This window comes from Thamnophis elegans, chromosome 1 (assembly GCF_009769535.1).
Source record: "Thamnophis elegans isolate rThaEle1 chromosome 1, rThaEle1.pri, whole genome shotgun sequence".
Taxonomy (NCBI): Eukaryota; Metazoa; Chordata; class Lepidosauria; order Squamata; family Colubridae; genus Thamnophis; species Thamnophis elegans.
Window position 1 is genome coordinate 100,819,512 of NC_045541.1, and position 22,451 is coordinate 100,841,962.

The 22,451-nt window shown below is 40.5% G+C and overlaps 1 protein-coding gene across 1 annotated transcript in view; it reads left to right on the plus strand.

The window, feature by feature from the left end:
• Positions 1 to 11,810: 11,810 nt before the first annotated feature.
• The window catches only part of LOC116509157 (catalase-like), a 29,011-nt gene continuing 18,370 nt past the window's right edge, over positions 11,811 to 22,451 (plus strand). Inside the window, exons 1-3 of the mRNA XM_032218156.1 lie at positions 11,811 to 11,876; positions 20,113 to 20,284; positions 22,066 to 22,176. Coding sequence (XP_032074047.1) covers positions 11,811 to 11,876; positions 20,113 to 20,284; positions 22,066 to 22,176 — 349 coding nt within the window. The remainder of the gene's footprint in view (positions 11,877 to 20,112; positions 20,285 to 22,065; positions 22,177 to 22,451) is intronic.

Genomic DNA, 22,451 nt, shown 5'->3' on the forward strand with positions numbered 1-22,451 from the left:
TAGAATGGGGTGAAATGGGTAAAATTGGCAAAGATGGAAAATGATAGCCTTGATGAAAGAAAAGACTGATAAATTTTGTTTCCACTTGGAAAACATTTCTGGACTTTTTGTGAAAAACTGAAATAGACGTGGTTGATATGAAAAAAAGGGTCCTATTGTAGGCCTGCATATATATTGCTGATGTAGTTCAGTGATCGGCGGTATTGTCCTGATGAATACATTTGTGTATTTTTATTTAAATATTACTCCATATGACTTTATTAAATTCTTTTAATGAAAATAAATGAATTCTCACACTATCTATGACAGGTCCAAACTTGTGGCCCACGAGTAAGATACGTCACACACCCAGTTTAGTGAAAGGGAAAAAAGTCATGACACATCATGGGACGATGCGAGTTTGACATACTTGATCTATGACAATCATATCATGAGAGCATGAAATGCTCATAGACAAGTACCGTATTTTCACCCACGCAAATAACCCGCCCACGCGAATAACCCGCAGGTTTCCAAGATCGTGTAAAATATTTTCCCTATACCCCGCCCTCTTATATAACCCGCCCCGGCTATGGGCGAAGCGACCAGGAAGAAGCAGGAAGCGAATGCCAGCCAGCATCCCTGCCTTCTTCCTCCGAGAGCCGCTTCTTTGCCAGCCTCTCAGCTGATTGGTGGCAGGCAGCCCCCGTGACACATGGACCCTTTGCTGCCGCGCGGGGCGAGCGCTGCCGGGGAGAGATCCAGGGGAGAGGAGGGAAAAGGCGTCCCGAGCAGAAGTTTCCCTTCTCCTCCCCCTCCCGCTGACTTCTACTTGGTCCCGGGGCTTCTGCCGGGCGGCACAAGCCCAGGAAGCAAGTGGAAGTTTTCTGCGCGACTGAAACGGAAGCCGCGGCAGGAGAGCCGCAGGGGAGGGCGCCGGGACGCGACCACACCTCACGGACTCGCAGTGTGGTCGCTGGGAACCGCGCAGCATAGGTGCCGCCATGCCGGCAGAAGCTCCGTGAGTCCGTGACCGAGTGGAAGTTGTCTGTGCGAGCGGCGGCAGCTGTTTCACTCGTGCAGAGAACTTCCACTCGGTTCCAGAGGTTCTGCCGCCCATGGCGGCGCAGCACAGGGGCTGGCTGTGACGCGAGGAGGTGAAATGAACTCCGCAAAGGGGGAGAAGGAGGAGAGGAGGGCTGTCTCCTCCCCCCAGCACCTCCCGATTCCCACCCGTACCAATTCATAACATGATTACTCACCAGTGAGTAAGCGCAGCTGCAACCCCAAAAGACGAAATGAAATGGAGACTTGTGCAGGCGTGCTCAGCTAAGCGGAGTCCAGCTAATCAGTGAGCTGGTTGGGATGGAAAATTTTCATCATGTGGCGTGCTGAAAATTTTCCATCCCAGCCAGCTCACTGATTGGCTGGAGTCCAGGCCAATCCAATCAGTGAGCGGCAGGCTGGGCTGGCTTAAATTTGTAGGATAGAACGGAACGATGAGCCAGCCCAGCGAGCTAGCAGCTGATGGGCGGGGGAGCGAGGGAGCTGCGAGCGCCAAAAAAAGCGTGTTTTTTAAAGAACCGTGTGGGATGCGGGAAAATTTATGAAAAAGCGTGGCTGTCCCGCCAAATGTGGGACGTCTGGTCACCCTACACATGCCGTATGTTCTCTTCCATACAGTGCTGGAGAAGTCTGCTCAACCCTTGGCTTAGAATGCATTTTTTCTAAAAAGATAAACTCTAGTACTATTCTCAAGACTTGATAGCAAATAGTGCTAGTATAGAGGACTCATCATCCCTTCCCTCAATAGATCAGGTTTAACTGATCTGCCAGTCACAATGTGGAACAGTTACTTTGTACTGAATATCTATCCCAATATAGGACGAGAGAAACAGGTTTAAATTTTTGTTTAGGAAAGGTCATGCTGTTGTTTTTCACCATCTTCATTATTCAGGCACATGACGTTCTCATCTACATTCCCAATCCACATAATTTACTGGCTTAAAATTGCACCTGCTCCTAAACTTAACAAGGTTTGGGTTTTTCCTTTGATAATAAACTTCACACCCTATATAATAATCCCATAAAAGAAGAAAAGACTTCCTCTCTAGGCAGAATTAGATGAGTAACAGAAGAAAAGCAAATTAAAGAAAAGTATTTCATCTGTTTACTCCGCATCTACAAGCTTTTTCAACAATTTGGGCTTGTACACATGTGACAGATTATGAAATACTGTATATGCCGATGGAAGAGACTCACGCAATGTTACAAGTATCAGAAAAATACTTAGAAGTATTTAGAAGAAGCAGATGCATTGTAAGACAAACTGCAAATAAAGAAAACACAAGTACTATAAAATCTGACTATTTTCCTTCAGCAATATCTAAACAAGCAGCTGCCAGAAAAGCCAGCAGTCTTAGGCTGCATTAATAAAGGGAAAGAATCTAGGTCACATGAAATGTTAGTACCACTTCATAATGCCTTGGTAAGACATTTGGAATATAGCATCTAGTTTTGGTCGCCACAATATAAAGATGTTGAGAATCTAGGAAAATTGCAGAGAAGATCAATGAAAATGATTAGAAGAGTGGAGGCTAAAACATATGAAGACAGCTGCAAGTATTGGGTATGTCTAGTTTAATGAAAAGAAGGACTAGGGGTGACATGAAAGCACTGTTCCAATATCTAAGGGGTTGCCACTAAGAAGAGGGGCTCAATCTATTCTCCAAAGCACCTGAAGGTAGGACAAGATGCAATCGCTGGAAAGTAATCAAGAATTAAAGAGAAATTTCCTGACAGTGGAAACTATCAGTGAAACAGTGACGTGCGGTGAGGTTTATGGCTGGTGAGGCAAGCGGGCAAAAGCCGCCCTATGTTGGACACAGTGGCAGGGTGTTCAGATGCCCCGGCGCTGTGTCCGCCATAGATGCGAGACGCCTCTGTTGGACACAGCACCATGGCATTCGGACCTTCACTTTCTGACTGCTTTTCATCGCCGCCATGCTCCGCCGCCTCACCTCCTGCAATGAACAATCCCGCTGCTGTGCCTCCGCTTTCTTCAGCTTGGACGGAGCTGGGACACCCAAGCTGCTGACAGTAGTGGCGGGGGCCACCTGAGCAGCCATGGCCCCCCTTCCCCAGCCAGCCAGCTCACCCACTCTCCGTCTGACGTACTCCCCACCTGGCCGGCCGGCCAGCACAAGGCCTCACTGCTCTCCTCCTCCTCGTCCTCCCCGCTCAAGCGGTGGCAGGCTCCGCAGGTCAACGGGGTCTCATTCCTCCCCTGGCGTGGCGAGCTGCAGCCAGCAAAGAAAGGGGCGAGGAGGAGGAAAGGAGGAGCGGAGCAGGATGGGGCTCTCGATGGGGGGAGAGGAGAAAGGGAAGGGGGGCACAGTGGGCAAAAGAAAGCGCCAGCCCGCCAGCAGAGGCGGGTAAAAGACTCTCTTCTCAAACAAGGCTGCCCCTCTCTTCTCATACAAACTGCCTCTCAAATTGAGTGTTTGTTTGAGTGAAGTGAAGAAACAAACATACGCACACACACACACACGTACATTACTTACAATTAAAAATTACTTACAAATTTCATTAATTTTGAACTCCTCCCCCTCCTTCTGACCCACATACTTTTCCAGCTGTTTCACAATCACAGAGGATTTCAACTCTGCTCTTGCCTGCCATGAGGAAAATGTAAAAATGTAAAAGGAAAATGGCAAGAGCTGCTGAGGTCAGGCTGGGTTAGCTGCTGCCAGAGTTCCCAATGGATGACTCTGTTTAACTGTTTTAAAAAGTCTCTTAAAAAAGTGCCGTCTATAGGAGGAGGCGAGAGAACCACGTGCCTCATCTACATAAGGAATTTTTCGGCTTTTAACCCTTGCTTAACTCTGCTCGAGTGATCATAAAGATAGACTAAATGAGGCACGTGGTTCTCCCGCCTCCTCCTGTAGAGGGCATTTTTTTTAGATGCTTTTTTAAACAATTAAGCACTAAGCAGAGTCATCCACTGTGACTCTGGCAGCAACTACCTCAGCCTTTTTCCTTTTACATTTTTTTTTTCTTTTCATGACGACAGTGGTGACCCCCTGCCTCTCCATCCCTGCAGTGAAATGAATTGCCTCCAGAAGTTTTGAGTGCTCCAAGTTTGGTGGTTTTTAAGAAGAAATTGGACAAACATTCATCTGAAATGGTACAGGATTTCCTGCTTGAGCAGGGGTTTGGACTAGAAGAGCTCCAAGATCCCTTCCAATTCTGTTATTGTGTTATTCAAGCGCATAAAGCTTATGAACTGATTGATTTCTGACGTCTTTTCAGAATAAACAAGGGATAATTTTAGGCAATCCAATATGCCAAGCAATACATTTGGAATTTTGATAGTACCCATATTTTCACCCATATAACCCGCGGGTTATATGCGTTTTTACCTACCGCGCATGCCCCCGCGGGGTATAAAAGTGGGCGGGGTATACAGAAAATATTTTACACAGATTAACTAAAGGGGGAGCTTGGGAGTTCGAGGAATTGGGAGGCAGCTTTACCTCGGCTCCCCGTTCTCCATCGGGGGCACGTGCAACCAGACTGGAAAGGGCTGGGGAGACTTGGCTCGGCGGCTCGGGCTCCTTTTCTCCCTTTTCCTGCTTGGGTTTCGGGACGCCTTCGTGAAAACCCCGCCCCTGGCTATGGGCGAAGCGACCAGGAAGAAGCAGGAGGCGAGAGGAAGCGCAGGCGGTGCTCGGCAGCCCGGATTCTGCTTCGCCGCCAGTTCAGCAGCTCCTCGCCTTCTCTGGCTTGGAAGTCCGGCAGGAAGGGAAGGTGGCGGCGGCGGCGGCGCGGCTGTGGCTCCGTTTTCAGGCCAGCCGCCGCCTCCCCTTCCCTTCCTCCCGGACTTCCAAGCCAGAGAAGGCGAGGAGCTGCTGAACTGGCAGCGAAGCAGAATCCGGGCTGCCGAAACCTTTCAGTGAATATGCTAATGAGGAAGGAAATTAAGATGTTCTCCCAGGCTCTGGATCTCTGCAGTCACTAACTGTAGATCTTTTTCTGCCAATCTCAAAAGCATGGAAGCAAAGCAGCCACATAACTAATCTTATATTTGCGTGGGGCGGGCGAGCGGGGGGAAAGGCAGCCGCGGTGGTCTCCTCACCTTAGTGGCCATGGTGGGCTTTTGGCGGCGTGTCTCCCCGCCTCGGGAGGGAGTGACCAGGAAGAAGCAGGAAGCGAATGCCAGCCAGCATCCCTGCCTTCTTCCTCCGAGAGCCGCTTCTTTGCCAGCCTCTCAGCTGATCGGTGGCAGGCAGCCCCCGTGACACACGGACCCTTTGCTGCCGCGCGGGGCGAGCGCTGCCGGGGAGAGATCCGGGGGAGAGGAGGGAAAAGGCGTCCCGAGCAGAAGTTTCCCTTCTCCTCCCCCTCCCGCTGACTTCTCCCCAGCAGCGCTCGTCTCCAGCCGTAGCAACCCTGGCGGCTCCCAGGGAGACTGAAAGGGGCACAGCAGTCTCCCAACCACCGAGGAAGGAAGAGGAGCCGGCCCTGGGCTGTTGGGAGAAGCGCCCTAACCCTCCCTTCCCTTTGGCAGCCGCTCGGCAGCCCGGATTCTGCTTCGCCGCCAGTTCAGCAGCTCCTCGCCTTCTCTGGCTTGGAAGTCCGGCAGGAAGGGAAGGGGAGGCAGCGGGAGAGCTTTTCCTCCCACGGAGTTCAATAAAGTAGATGGAAGGGAGGGAGGAAGGGTCCCTCCCTCTTACTTTCCGCCCATTGAGATGAACCAGAGCCCTTCTTGAACCAGAGCCGCTTGCTTTGATATACTGTCCATCTATCGGTCCATCCATCCACCCTTCCTAAATAACACCGAAACCTTTTACAAGAAAATCCGCTCAAATCCTCTTACAAATATCTGGGGATATGGATTTTTTCTTCTTTGGGGAAAAATATTTCCTTCCACTCCCCTCCAGAAGAACGGAGCTGATCTCGGAGTTTGGATTCTTAGGACTTGGGAGTTCCAGGGCGGTTTTCTCTCCCCGTAAAATCCCCCTTTTCTCCCACGATCCTTGCAGGCAAAGCGTTGAATTCCCTGGCAAAGAACAAACGGCAGGAAGGGAGAATCCGAATTCAACACTTTGCCTGCAAGGATCACTGGTTTCTGAGCTTGGTGGGCAAGGATCCCCCACCCCACCACCTCTTGAGGAAAGAGGAGGTGTGGAACAGATCGTGGGATCGCTGGTTTCTGAGCTTGGTTGGCAAGGATCCCCCACCCCACCACCTCTTGAGGAAAGAGGAGGTGTGGAACAGATCGTGGGATCGCTGGTTTCTGAGCTTGGTTGGCAAGGATCCCCCACCCCACCACCTCTTGAGGAAAGAGGAGGTGTGGAGCAGATCGTGGGATCGCTGGTTTCTGAGCTTGGTTGGCAAGGATCCCCCACCCCACCACCTCTTGAGGAAAGAGAAGGTGTGGGGCAGATCGTGGGATCGCTGGTTTCTGAGCTTGGTGGGCAAGGATCCCCCACCCCACCACCTCTTGAGGAAAGAGGAGGTGTGGAACAGATCGTGGGATCACTGATTTCTGAGCTTGGTGGGCAAGGATCCCCCACCCCACCACCTCTTGAGGAAAGAGAAGGTGTGGGGAAGATCGTGGGATCGCTGGTTTCTGAGCTTGGTTGGCAAGGATCCCCCACCCCACCACCTCTTGAGGAAAGAGAAGGTATGGGGCAGATCGTGGGATCGCTGGTTTCTGAGCTTGGTGAGCAAGGATCCCCCACCCCACCACCTCGTGAGGAAAGAGAAGGTGTGGGGCAGATCGTGGGATCACTGGTTTCTGAGCTTGGTGAGCAAGGATCCCCCACTCCACCACCTCTCGAGGAAAAAGGATGTGTGGGGCAGATCGTGGGATTGCTGTTTTCTGAGCTTGGTGGGCAAGGATCCCCCACCCCACCACCTCGTGAGGAAAGAGAAGGTGTGGGGCAGATCGTGGGATCACTGGTTTCTGAGCTTGGTGAGCAAGGATCCCCCACTCCACCACCTCTCGAGGAAAAAGGATGTGTGGGGCAGATCGTGGGATTGCTGTTTTCTGAGCTTGGTGGGCAAGGATCCCCCACCCCACCACCTCTTGAGGAAAGAGGAGGTGTGGAACAGATTGTGGGATCGCTGGTTTCTGAGCTTGGTGGGCAAGGATCCCCCACCCCACCACCTCTTAAGGAAAGAGAAGGTGTGGGGCAGATCGTGGGATCGCTGGTTTCTGAGCTTGGTGAGCAAGGATCCCCCACCCCACCACCTCTTGAGGAAAGAGAAGGTGTGGGGCAGATCGTGGGATCACTGGTTTCTGAGCTTGGTGAGCAAGGATCCCACTATCTTACTATTTTATTTTTCTTTATGTACACTGAGAGCATATTCACCAAAGACAAATTCCTTGTGTGTCCAATCACACTTGGCTAATAAACTATTTTATTCTTCTTTACTCTACTCTACTCTACTCTATTCATTTCTATTTCAATTCTAACAAGGAGTTTAGCTTCTCTCTCTTGAAAATGCAAGCCAGCATAAGGCATTATAATACAAGCTAGCCTTAACTTTCAAACAGTTCATTTAGTGACCAAAGTTACAATGGCATTGAAAAAAGTGTCTGATGACCGTTTTCACACTTAGCGACCATTTTCATACTTAGCGACCGTTGCAGCATCCTCATGGTCACGTGATCAAAATTTTGATGTTTGGCAACAGATTCATATTTATGATAATTTCAGTGTCCTGGGGTCATGTTTGACAAAATATAAAAATTTTAATCAAGCCCCCCACCCCCCCCTCCTGGTCAATGGTGTCCCTCTTTACCAATCTGAAAATCTGGTCACCTTAGGCATGTGCCTATCGTTTGGGAACAGTTGCATAGCCATTCCATTTATATTTCTATAAATGTAACATTCTGGCTAGAGGACACTCAAAACAGCAAAGCAGAGAACAGGAAGTTGGATCAACCAACCTCCATGCAGGATATGTACCTCCACACAACGTGTAGTTGGGCTTTGGAAGGTGTTTGGTTTATCTGAAGCCATCTGCATCCTACATTTACCCATCAGCCCTTCACAGCGTAGGTATGCGTTGATACCTATGGGCAGTTGTGAGCAATTCTAAATTAGCCTTCAATTGTCAGCATGCTTGGATGTAAAAGATGATGAGGCAGAGGTGAAAAGAAATATGCCTAACACGCCATAAAAGGAAACCGCTGTAATCAGAAGCAACTTGTTATTGAATAACAGATATTTGAGATACACAGCAAGAAAGTTGGCAAGGAGTCACCTAGAATGACTTGCAGTAAACTTCACCCTGGCTGCAGGCAGTTTGAGAAGACATGAGTGGGGCATAGTTATAGGATTGCTTTCTGATTGTGAATTGGCACACCCAAACTACAGCATTCTCATGGTAGCATATTGCAGATGTAGTCTGACCAACTCAAAATAGGGAGGAACAAAGAAATTTAGGACTCAATCCTAGCATCAGGAAAATAAGCAACTAAGCAGAAAAGCGATAGAAGTTTATTAATGATTAAACTTAATTTTAGTGCAATAATCATAGATTGCTTCTTGAAATACTACGTATTCTAGAAAGAGACTCACTTTCCAGACTTATTTGCCGTAATTTGGGTAATTTTATTTAAGAATTAAGTATTTTGCCCTGAAATACAAGAATGCCTAGTTATTTTATCTAATATAATTCGATAAAATTGTAGAGTGAGGCCTTGTTGCAGGTTTGTTTTCTGATTGTGGATTGGCACCCCAGCCTATAGCATTCTTACGTTATCATATCATATATTGTAGATATAGCATGTAGCAAAGAGTCTGTTATTAATTATAATCCGATGAAAGAGATAATTATATATCTAGATGCAAGAACTATGGCTCAATAGAGCACATGTTTTGTGTGGAAAGGTCCCTGATTTAGTTTCTGGAGGAGAAATCTGCCTCCACCCTTCTGGCCTTCCAGAGGAGCATTAAAACCTGCCAGTTGGCTTGGGCCCAGGTAGAGTACACTATAGTGGAGGTGGATGATTGAATGATAGATAGAAGTCCACCTCTGTCCTGTCTGCTCTTGATTTTAACTTTTTATTTAATGATTGTTAATCTTCACATTTTTAATGTTTTGAAATGTATGCTTTTATTCTATTGTAAGCCGCCCAGAATCACTCAGGACAGTGAGTATATAAATATGGTTAAATAAATAAATAAGAATATAAAATGTATGTAAAATATTGATCAAAGGCAATGCATGTAGTGTATTCATATGCATTAGTAAAAGATCTTAATAAGGAAATATTTACTTTACAACTAGTAAAAATTCAGGAAACAAGAAAAAGGGATATGTGAGAACATTACTTCTCAATATCATAGTTTCAATGAATTATTTTGGTGGCTGCTTTACTACTTATTCTAATAGGTTCATGTACAATATTTGATTCTGGAACAGAGAAATATGGAAATACCTTGAATCTTTTCTCTTTGCTTAAAGGCATGAATCTGATAACAAATTAGTCACTCACAAGCACAGATTGGGAGAGTAATGCAAATCCAATAAAGATACTTTTGAGAAATATGACATAATCTTAAAATATTGTAATCCTATATTATACCATGTTAGAGTATTAAAACATAATTTTGTTATTGGTTCACATAGTTAACTTAAGATGAGTTATTAAAGTCCTTCACATTAAAAACATACAACCACATTAACTTGCTTTTAAGTCCCATGTTTTTAATTGCAATATATAGAATTATACATGCAGAAATAGCAAACAGGTTTTGTTTGTTGCACCTGGAGTCTGCTAAACTGAGGACTGATGAACTGAGGGTGTACTTTATATAGTCACCCATCTCATATAGTGATTCTGGTTGGTATACAAAGCAATAATGAAGACTACATAAAAATCATTACAACAATCAATTTAAATTAAAATGAAAGTAAATGAAAAACATAATGGCAGTAAAATATGAAAAAACTGCATTGCATAAATGTTATACAGGGAGTTCTCACTTAGTCACTGTGATAATAATGGATCAATGGATCAACCACAAAGGTACTTGTCACTTGATTTTAAATTTCCAAAGGCTGAACACATATATGCTGCAGTAAAATTATCACATTTTTGGTTATTGGCAACCAGTTCACCTTTACGGCCATTTACAACATCCCATAGTCATGTACCATAATTTTTGAGGGTTTTTTTTCCTAGTTTGCAACATTTATTTCTGATTTGTAGCAAAATAACAACAACCCATTATATAAAACAGCTTAATGATAACAGTTTTCACTTAACAACCGCCTCAAAAAAGTCATAAAATTAGAAGCAGTCATATGGTGATCCATTTAATGACTGAAAAGACTTACCACTATAACTCCGGGCTATATAGAATAGAATATAAAGATGTAATACCATTGGATGATTTCAGGATGATGTAATAAAATGTCATAATATAAATTTACTTCAAATTTAATATGCCTTATGTTGAAAGGATGTAATAATAGCTGGGCTTAATGGATGTTTAATAATTATACCAATTGGTATACATCTATATTAGATTGATGATACTAATAATGGGGAAAAACATGGAATTGAAAATTATTATAGAATGTTATCAATGCTAAAATAATAGAATGACTTCCAATAGGATAAAAAAACCCTTTATTATTGGCTATATTGAAGAAGATACAATGAATCATTATAATATTAATGGTTATAGATTTAGAATACCTTGTCTAAAATGGAGAGACAATAATGATAATCAAACAAAGGAAGCATAATAACAATGTATACAAAGATATCTTGATTGACAATATGTGAATTTTGATAAAATTCAAGTGATGACTATGGAAAGGACGCAGAAAGACCTTGTAACCAATTTACACACCATATGTATTTGAAGAGGCTTTTATGTTATATGTGTTGTGTGTTTGTGTTTGTTTGAAAATAAAAAAAATATTTAAAAAAAGACTGAATTCTAATAAGGTGGGAAATAAATACTATGTTCGTTGCGAATACAGGTAGTCCTTGACTTACCACAGTACATTTAGTGACTTTTCAAAGTTATAGCGGCACTGAAAACAATGACTTATGACCGTTTTTCACACTTATGACCATGGCAGCATCCCCATGATCACATGATCAAAATTCGGATGCTTGGCATCTGACTCATATTTATGACACTTGCAGTGTCCAGGGGTCATGTGATCACCTTTTGTGACCTTCTGACAAAGTCCATGGGGAAACTAGTTTCACTTAAGTAGTGTTAAGTGTTACTAACTTACCAACGCAGTGATTCACTTAACAACTGTGGCAGGAAAGGTTGTAAAATGGGACAAAACTCACTTAGCAACAGAAATTTTGGGCTCCATTGTGGTCGAACGTTGAGTACTACCTGTATTGGGAGCTTTAGTTTCAGACAACAGGCAAGCATCAAGTTCAGGGATGCTGCTGTGCACATTTACCTGCCAAATATAAGGTGGCCCCACCAGATCCCTTCTTTCCAACCGTTTTTCTCAGGTCCGCAAGCCGGCCAACTACCCTGTCTCCAAATGTTCCTTTGCAAGCATCCAAAATCTTGACCCACTAAGCATCGGAGAAGAAACTTGGTGAGGGAGCCCCAAACCAATGAAGAAAAGAAGGGGCGGGGCCGCGGGCGTTGAATTTTCAGGAGGCTTATATTAAGCAGCTGGATCCGGCTGTTAACGATGGTGGTTGCGAGTGGTGCAGCTTTGAGGAGTCGCTCTCCTTTTTCGCAATAAAGATCTTTGACATAAGCGCTTCCCCAGCCCGACAGCGTCCCATCTCTCTTAGGGTCAGGGTCTTCGAGTCTACCAAAATGACCAGCAATCGGGATTTCGCTAAGGAGCAGCTGAAGCGCTGGCAAGAGCAGCGGGGCTTGCAGGTACCGACGGCGGTCTCTCTCTCTCCCCCCCCCCCCCCCCCAAATCCCGGCAGAGTCTGTCTTTCTGGCGCGCGTTTGCGTGCGGAGGAAAGTCGGAGCGCATCCGGGGAGAGGGCGGAGGAGATCAACCTGGAATAGCGTGATGTAGTACAGTATATTGTTCATGGAGCCGAAGAGAAGCGTGCGCTTTATTTCGTAATGGGACAACAGATAGCAGCAAAACGGAGTTGGAGATGTGTAGTTAATAATTGGGAAGCGGGAACTGCAATAGGTTCGGTGTCGGGAAGGCTGGCTAAGGAATAGTTTCAGAAATAAGATCTGGTTTGGATACTCTACATCTCTCTCTTTTTGCAAGATAAGCAGTGTGTTTCTTGCTTGTAAAATATAATACAACTAAAATATCAAATAGATAAAGGTTGACTAAAGAGTAATTTATTTTCTTTTTTTCTTACTTTAATCCTTTTATTAGTTTTGTAAAGAGTTCAAAAGGACAAGCATACAACCTAGCTCTGCTGGTTAAACTGAGGATGAAATGGGAGAGCTTCACTGTAAAGATGGATGCTGGATTCATGGCATTTTCCACTTCCCCCCTTGCACTCTGCACCCCATCTATCCATCTTTTGGGTGATCCTGTAGATGTATTCTCCTTAGTGTCCCAGTTATTTTATTGTTTTATTTTATTGTTTAGAGTCCTTTTTATTATTGTAACTGCCTAGAGTAGCCCCGCAGTGAGATAGGTGGCAAATTTCGATGATGATGATGATGATGATGATGATGATGATGATGATGATGATGATGATACTTAATACTCCTCCCTCCTCCTATTTCCCCCACAGAAAACCACTAGATCAAGGGTCTCTAAACTTGAAAAATTTTAAGACTTGTTGACTTAACTGACTGGAATTCTGGAAGTTGATGTCCACAAGTTTTAAAGTTGCCAAGTTTGGAGACCCTTGCAATAGAGCAAACTGTTGTGGATTAATGAGGGACCTCTGGGAAAAGTGACATGTTTTCCTTTTCTTACAAATTAGTCTAATGTAGTTTATTATATTTTGGGACAAACAATTCTTAACTACACTTTTTATAATGACTTATTTCTATCAAGAAGGAAAATACTTTCTCAGCATCTGCCATATTCTGTCAAATATGGTATGTGATATTCATGGTGCCATCTTACAAGGAGAAAATGCAGGTCCTGGTACAATCTATCCATACCACATTTTTTGAACCCTATTTCAAGAGAAATAAATGTATACTTGATCTGTTGGATTGAAAGAAATCTTAAAGAAGAATTAATATCAATCCAACAGATACCAGTGATCAAGTATAAATTGAAATCTGCCTAAATCCATATGCTTTATTCTGACTTGAAATATATTTTTCAATTTTAGCCATTAGAATAAATAGAATAGAATAGAACAAAACAGAGCAGAATTCTTTATTGACCAAGTGTGATTGGACACACAAGGAATTTGTCTTTGGTGCATATAGTCTTAAGTGTACATAAAGAAAAATAAAATAGAATACATATTCAGCATGCTTTTGAGAATCAAATTAAGATGAAGCAAACAGTCTGTTTTCTGCCTTTGCTTAACTGGTAATTACTTTAATACAATGTAATACATTACAAGAGAGCCAGTTTGGTGTAGTGGTTACAGCATCAGACTCGAAAATGGGAGAGTGTGAGTTCTAGTCTTGCCTTAGGCACAGAGCTGGATGGCCTTGGGCTAATTGCTCCCTGAACCCTAGGAAGCAGGCAATGGCAAACTAATCCTGATCATGATCTGAAATAATTGAATGGAAGAAACAAAACTTTGCACACATAAATACATCTAAGGAAAAGTCAACACTATGATAGTCAATTTTGTTCTATTTTTCTTTTTTTTATTAACCAGGAAGCTCAATTATTAAATAATGGGATCATTGATTATTTTAGGCTATTTTGATTGAAGATTCCAAAATAGAATGAAAAGCAATAAAATTGATTTCTCTCTTCATCAATCAAATGCATTTGTTTACAGTGCAGTAAATTAAAATTTATATTCCCTCCAGTGTCTTTTAAAGAAACTTTTTAAGATTTTGATATAAAATTTAACAGATTTAACCAGGATACAAGCAGGTGATTCTTCAGCTTAAACATTATTAGTGTTTTTATAATTCTAGCTAAATTGTACAAAAGATGGCTGTGTATCACAGTACATGATTGATCTTCAGTTTGTATGATAAGTTTCTTTTACTGTTCTCTCCTTTGCTCCCTTCCTAGCCTGCAACCTACAAAGCAGATCTGGAGTATATTCAACAAGTAGAGATTGGGAGGACTGTTCAATTCACCAGTTAGCCTTTTAAATAGACGAAAATAATTAGCTATAGTCTAGGAAGTCATACAGTATTATTAAAGGGTTCAATTCAATTAAGATTCAATTGTTTTAATTGGATGGAAGTGTTGCTTCCAGTAAAGTAATTTTTTTTTAGAACGTAGAACTTACTAAGTGTGAGTTCATTATGAAGATTATACATTGTGCTGAGATGCATTAATATGATTAGCACTCTTGCCCTGCTTTCTCTGACTTATCTATATTCTGTGATAAATGGTAGAAAAGGTGGATAGGCAACTTCAAGGGATTAATTCCATTTCTCATCTCTTATCAGAAAATCTGCCACAGACACTCCTTTTGAAATACCAGGAAAAATGGTCACAACAATCAGAGTAGGAGGGTGATATAAATGAAGAAAGCCTCCCCTGTCTCTTTCTGCTGTTGCAATTGAATATGTATTGTCCCACATTCATACTTGGAATTCATCCTCTGTCTATTAGAGGAGATCATGAGAAACGGTGTCACCAGTTTGACTTCAAATATACAGATAGTTCTTAGTTAACCATTCAGCAACCATTCAAATGAGGGCACCGAACAAGAGGTACTTATGACATTCTCAAAGTTCCAGCCAGCATGCACATGTACATTATCTCGGCAACCAGCCCAGACTTTTGATATTTATAGTTTCTGCAGTCACATGGTTGCCATTTGTAACCTTCCCTGCCAACTTCCCACAAGCAAACTCAAATTAAATAGCAGAGAAAGTTGCAAATTGCTTCTGTAAATTGTTTGTACAATTGGCCTGCCCATGCTTTTGCAGCATCATTGCAGTACCTCTCACACTGTTTTGCACCTGGCAGCAGCCACTCCCCGCCCAGCCACTCCAACCACCTACATACCATCCCGCACCCAGCAGCAGCCATTCCCAGCCCTGCCATACTCATGCCATGCAATATATTCTCTCTCAGCTGGCAGAAAACAACACTAGCTCCCACTCCATGGCAGCCATTTACCTATCCATTGGTTTGCTTGCAGGCCACCTGATATTTGGAACTTCCTGCCACCTTTGCCATTGACTTTGCTTGTTGGAGGCCAGAAGGAAGTTGTGATGATATCCTCGCTTACAGGCCAGAAGCTACATTCCTTGCTTAACAACAGCAATGTGGATTTCCATCACTAACTGTCATATGATTCCATGCTTAATTACTATCTTCCTTAGCATCAGAAATTTAAGACCAAGTTACCATTGTTAAGCAAGGACTACCAGTATGGAAGTTGTGTAACTGATCATACTCACAATAGCATGATGATTACTGATTTTTCCAAGCAGCATTGACATCATGGTTTAATGAAAAATAAGCATAAAAGGCTTTTGGAGATATGGAACGTGACTTAGTATGAAACTTGAGTTAATATTAATCAAATGTTAAATTTGATTAATGGAATGAATATTACAGAATTTTACTCTGTTTAGTATCTTGACACATGTATGGAATGAGCAATGAGAGATGAGTTTTGTAATTCATCTTTTTGATTTATAAGAAATTAGCACTCAGAGTGCATACTATGAGTTTTTAATGGGCTTCAAAGTCCTGATATATTTAGCTTTAAAGAAGTATGCTTTTGTTATAATTAAAGAATATATTTTAAACAGAAAAGACAATTTAAATTTAAAATTGCACTGATATCTTAGTTGCAACTGAAACGACAAAGTGGTTGTATCAGGGTTCCAAATAGCATCTAATATAAAATCAGAGTCCAAGGCAAGAGGTTCCTCAAAGTTCCAATTTATTAAAAGAACCATGTTGGCATATCTGGGAAAACCCAAATCTGAAAGCTTCCAGGTTTTCCCACCCAGTTAAGTTCAAGATCCTGCCCCAACACCCGCAAATTCATCACATGGTCCAATCTTTCACTGCCACGAAAACAGATTCCTCCCATCCAGATCTGGGCAGAAGCAGAGTCAAAGTCGACCTTGACTTTCAGAAAAGAATGTTGTTATGGCTACACATCACCCAACTCCACATAATCCCCCCTCCCAGTTTCCCATGATAGAAAGTGTGGCAGGCCTGAAGTCCAAAAAGAAAAGATGGCTTGCAGGTCTGACAGATTGCATGTAAATTAAATTCATTCTCATTGGGCTATTTCTCTGCAGTATAAATGCACATTAAGATCTGCTATCGCCATTCAACCCTATTTAATTTAATTATGAGATTCCATTGCATGAGGAAGACCTTGTAAATTATATAGATAAAAAAATCACCAACTTGGTAAAATAAGAAGTTGATATTCAAGCTGTGACTGGTTGCCTACAGCATAGACCTTTTATAAAAGGCTTTTTTTTAAAAAACTGGCAATTTAAATGGGTGTATTAACAATGCTATCATGTGGGTTGATATAATTAAAAACATCTTATACAAAACATCTTATGCAAAAAGGTATTTTGCAAGCCATTGAATTAAATATGCTGGCCATGTTCCCAAATCAAATCCTGCCTTAATAAATTAATATACATATTTTATTCTTGGGCTCCTCTCAAAATACTTCATTACAACTTTATATAAGTGAACAAAGCAACTAAGAAACCCAATGGCAAGATTTCAGCACTTCCTTAATATAAGAAATAGCCACGGTGAAGAATAATGTCTATTATTTTACTGCCTTTTTTGTTTTTGGGGTTACTGGTATGAACAATTGTGTGTATTCTAGGATGATGATTTCATTGCAGATACTTCAAAGAAAGAAATGAAAGTTACGGTAAAACATTTATCAAGCATTATGCAATGTTGGAATATTCCTGTTTTGTACAGTCTGGAAATGAAACTGCTATAAAACCCAGAATTGGATAAATGCATTAATACAAATTTAGTAACTAGGGTCTGGACAAAACTGATTTTATTAGATTTTTTTTGTTTTATTGTAGAAAAGTGCTGTTTTATCTTATAAGCATAGAATAAATAAAATCACTATTGTTACATTATATTATTGTTACATTTAACATTTTTAAACTTAATTAAATGTGAAGGTAGTTAATTTTATTACTACCTTCATTTATATGCTATGGTTATTTCCCCTAATTTTCATATTTAAAAATTACAATGTAATAACAGATCTTAATAATTTATGATATTGTGTGGTATCCTGGGGCCATCCTGGAAGATTATTTAATGGCTTTCTTATTCATGGAGCACAGCAGTAAAAAACAGATTTATCAAGACGTTTGGAAGTGTGGGAATATTTTCTGTTTTATGAGGTCTCATGATGAAACTTCCCTGAAGCATGCAGCTAGACAAAACTGGGATATATCATCCCAGAAACTTGTGCATGGTTATTTTATTAATGTCAAAAAATTCTCAAGTTGTTGTCACTAAATAAAAATAAAGTATCACTTAAACTGGTATCTATCTCTAGATCTCCATTTTAAAAAACACTACTTTAGTTCCTTGTTTAAAGTTACCCAGGGTGGTTTATCCATGTTATTTCTGAACTGAATAAATTTTTGAATAATTCCTTGAGATGAAAAAGTAGATCCCAATTTATAAGTAATTTCCTAAAGGATTTCATTGGCATGATCCTGTTTCTTATCTTTCATTTTGAGTGGGATGCACTGGGTGATCTTGTTTGACATAATGGTTTAAATACCTAGATAAATCAGCAGTTGCTAAATGCCACCCTAGTCAACCATGAATCACCGAGGATTCATGAATGATCAAACATATGAAACCAAATACAGAATTCTCATTTGAAATTCCATAATGTTATTTTTTAAGGCAAGAGTGAACCCTAGATTGAAGTATTGGCTTTTGAGTGAAGTGCTGGGGGGACATTCAAAAATATAACACATGAAATCATCTAGGAAGATAATTTAATGGCTTGTTTACATGTGTAGCAGAGTCCTAAGATTTGTCAAGCATTTGGAAGTGCGTAAATATTTTTTTGCCTAATGAGAGCTGGGGATGAAACAGCCTGAAATGTACAACTGAATGCACTGAACCTATAGTGATTCTCTGTGTACATATTCCTTGATGTATAAGTAGTCCTCAACCTATGAGCACAATTGAGCCCAAAAATTTTATTCCTAAGTGAACAGTTGTTAGGTGATTTTTGCCCCATTTTATGACCTTTCTTGGCTTATTGGAAGATTGCAAAAGGTGATATGTCCCCAAGATTCTGCAACCGTCATAATATGAGCCAGTTGTAGTTTGAATTTTGATTGCATGACCATGGGGATGCTGCAACATCCGTAAATGTGAAAAATGGTCCTAAGTCATTTTTTTCAATGCCGTTGTAACTTCAAACGATCGCTAATGGAATGGTTTGAAGTGGCGGACTACCAGTACCCTAATTATGTTGCTACATGCATGTTAATCCACTCTCTAGGGAACTCTAAGTCTTTTGAATGTTTCACAAAAGTTTTAAAAATAGCCAAGACTTCTTTTCAAAGCATGTGAAAACGTTCGGAAAATTCCTCTTCCATCCTGCTTAATTTTTCTGCATGCAGGTCTCAAGCCATATGCTGCTCTATCAAGTGTGCTTTAGCTAATTCAGAGCTCTATTGAGTATAGTGATGCGTGATTCTGTGATGAGCAATAGCCATGTGCAATAGTTTTCATCCAAAGCAGAAAGGTAGTTATTTAAGTTCAGGAAACATTGCAAGAGGTAGTAACAAGATGCAACCCGTCACTGCCTTATAGCCATGTCCTTTAAACAGCTTACTGAGCCTGAATAGCACCTATGCAAGCAGAAAACTATGTGGTTGCATTAGGAGAAACATTTCCTAGTGACATAGAAATCTGACACCCTTGGGCTGAAAACCTTTATTATGAAATGCTTTTGAAGAAGTTGTCATTCTTAGAATTGTGGTTATTTCATTTGCTGACTTTAAAATCTCAGAGGAACTCTTTGATGTCAGCATAGCTTAATTTCAAGAATAGCCTTTTCTTTTTAAAGATACTTTTATTGTTTTAAAATAACAGGTTAAAAAACCTCACAAATATAAAAAGGCCTGCATTGTCAAAAAAAGAAAAAAACTAATCTTTTTTTTTAAAAAGAAAAACACAGTAACAACAAAAAGGATATATATCATTTTATATGTAAATAATTACAACTCTATATTAATATATCTATGTATTATCTAATGTAATTAGTCAAGTAGATATATATTTATAATACATTTATATAATTATCATTTTAACCTATTTATGTAAAGGAGTTCCATATCTCATTATGAGATTCATTTGTTTGTCCATACAGAGTCTATGTATGTATGAAATAGGCTCATAAGTGGCAAGTTCAATCAGTCTTCAATTTATTATTGTAAAGAACCATATATTTATTTTTTCAATCCTGCAGCCCCAGTCTTTTGAATGTAACAAGAGGTTCCATTTACATTAGAAGAGAAAATTGGTAGCTCAGGTTTAAAATGAGGAGTCCTTTCTGACCCTCCCCCCACGCATGTGCGTGCGCCCCCTGTCCCACCTGTGCACCACACCTGTGCGACAGAGACACGAAAACAGCTGGCTGGTGGGAGTCATGCACACATGCACGGTGGAGCTAGCTGGGACGACCGCTCGCGTCCCCACAGAGATGGCTGTGCATGCCACCTGTAGAATGCGTGCCAAAGGTTCGCCATCACTGGAATAAACTCTCAGTGCTTTCAAACTCTATCCCGGCTCATGATTCCTGCACTGGACACTTCCGTGTTTTACCACTAGCTATATTTAAACTTAAAATTATATTTTATTGTATTACAGCTAATCTCTTAATTCATATGATAATAATATCTCAATTTTTTCTGAAACTACGGAAAGCAAATTTCCTCAGATTTGTCTGTCAAATTAATCTAGAATTGCTTTAAAGTTACCTTTAAAAAATTGTGGATGCTTTTGTTGTTATAACTGTGATTCTTGTTTTGAACCTAGGAAGCTGAGTCCTTAACCACAGGAGCTGGAATCCCAGTGGGAGACAAGCTGAATGTCCTGACCGTTGGTCCAAGAGGCCCACTCCTGGTTCAGGATGCGGTTTTCACGGATGAGGTGACACACTTTGACCGAGAAAGGATTCCTGAGAGAGTTGTCCATGCCAAAGGAGCCGGTTAGTCTTTGAATTTGCATGTGTCTGTGCCTCTTATGCTTTTAATCAATCTATTCAGGAATATTTTTTTATTCTATGAAGCTTACACAAGTAGTCGTTGACTTAACAACAGTGACTGTTCCAAGTTACAAACAGCACTAAAAAAAAGTGACTTATGACCAGTTTCCACACTTATGATTGTAGCATCCACATGGTTATGTGGATCAAAATTCAGAGACTTGGCAATTGACTCATATTTATGACAGTTGCAGTGTCCTGGGGTCATGTGATCCCCTTTTATGACTTTCTAACAAGCAAAGTCAAAGAGGAAGCCAGATTCACTTAACAACAGTTTGTCTAATTTAGCAACTCTCATGATTCACTTAACAATTGTGGCAAGATCATAAAATGGGTTCAACTCACAAATGTTTCACTTAAGCCAGTGGTTCCCAAACTTGGCAACTTTAAGACTTGTGGACTTCAACTCCCAGAATTCTGGGAGTTGAAGTCCACAAGTCTTAAAGTTGCCAAGTTTGGGAACCACTGACTTAAGCAACAGAAATTTTTGGCTCAATTGTGGTCATAAGTTGAGTATGTACAGTAGTCTGAGAGGCAACCAATGATGATTAGTTATTGTAGTATTAATTTTTCCTACTGATTTTCTTTATTGGTGTTTGAATTATCTATAATCTATCCATTTGTGAGAGTTTAAAGTTTTGTTTTTATCTTAACTTTATTTATCTTTGCTGATTGTATTTTACTGATAGATACAATTTAATAACACTTAACATTTTTTATTTAAAAGTTTGAATTAAAATTGTGGTTAATTAATTGTATCAATTGTATGGCTCATAGATTTGCGAATAGAAGTAACCAGAAAATATTAGAATCCGATCAACCATCTTTAATGTTGGAGAAAGAGATCTTTTTATAATTTTTTTCACTTTGTTCTGTAATACTACATTATTCATATATCATGATTTATTCTGCTGAATCCTTGCTTAATTGTATCATATGTACTAAGCTCTTATTAACCTACCATAGTTTACTTGTCAACTTTCAGTTGACTCATAATATTTTCTCAGAATTTTAAAAAGAAAATCCATAAATATTGTATTGGCCAGAGGAAGAATTCTTTGCATTTATTGCTCCAGAAATGTATTTATGATTCAGAGGTTCATATTGAACTAAGCATAATTTCACTATGCATATTTAATATTTACTGATAATTTAGTTTCTGTTTTTTTCTTGCATGTAATACACCCTTTCTTTCCACATACAGATCTAATCAAGAATGATATGCTATAGGTAGAAATATTTAGAAATTACTATTGCTCAGTCTGTAAAAACCATTTGTGTGCAATGGCTATGGATCCAATAATTGTTTCATTTGCTTTACGTTAATGTCAGGGGAGAAACAAGAAAAAATAGTGAAAGTTGTTTTTTTTTGGTTAGAATCCTTTGTTGTTCATTAGAATCCTTTGTTGAATCAGAGACTCACTAAAAGGAGATGCTTTATTTCTAGTAATGTTTCCCCCCCCCCAAAAAAAATCACCAAAATGGGTACATGTAAGTCCCTGATATTAATGTTTCTTCTACCATAGGTGATATTCTTTCCAACACTATGGACTTTGGAATAATCTTTAGCATAATTAGCATAAAATGTGCACTTATAAGCCGTTGATAATAACAAAAACATTATATTCTGCTTCATCTACTATAATTGATATTCTTTGCAAATTTATGAACTTTGGAACAATCTTTTTAAAATTGTAATAAACTAATCCCTTTTAATTTTTCAGGAGCATTTGGCTTTTTTGAAGTGACTCATGATATCACCAAATTTTGCAAGGCAAAGGTATTTGAGCACATAGGCAAAAAAACTCCAATGGTTATTCGATTTTCAACTGTTGGTAAGGATCTTCCAGACTTTCAGTGTATCTAATTTATTTTCTTCATATATAAAGAAGTTTCACTGAGTCTCTCTCTCTGTGTGTGTGTGTGTGTGTGTGTGTGTAACACATTTATTTCAGTGGATGTTTATGTGCTGTTTTCAATTGATACTGGGCAATGTCATTTAATAAATAACATCTTCAATATGAAATGTTGATTCTTTATATTTTCCTAATTTTTAATAGAATCTTATTAAATAGGTTACTACATGAAAGGATCAACACATGCATAGCCT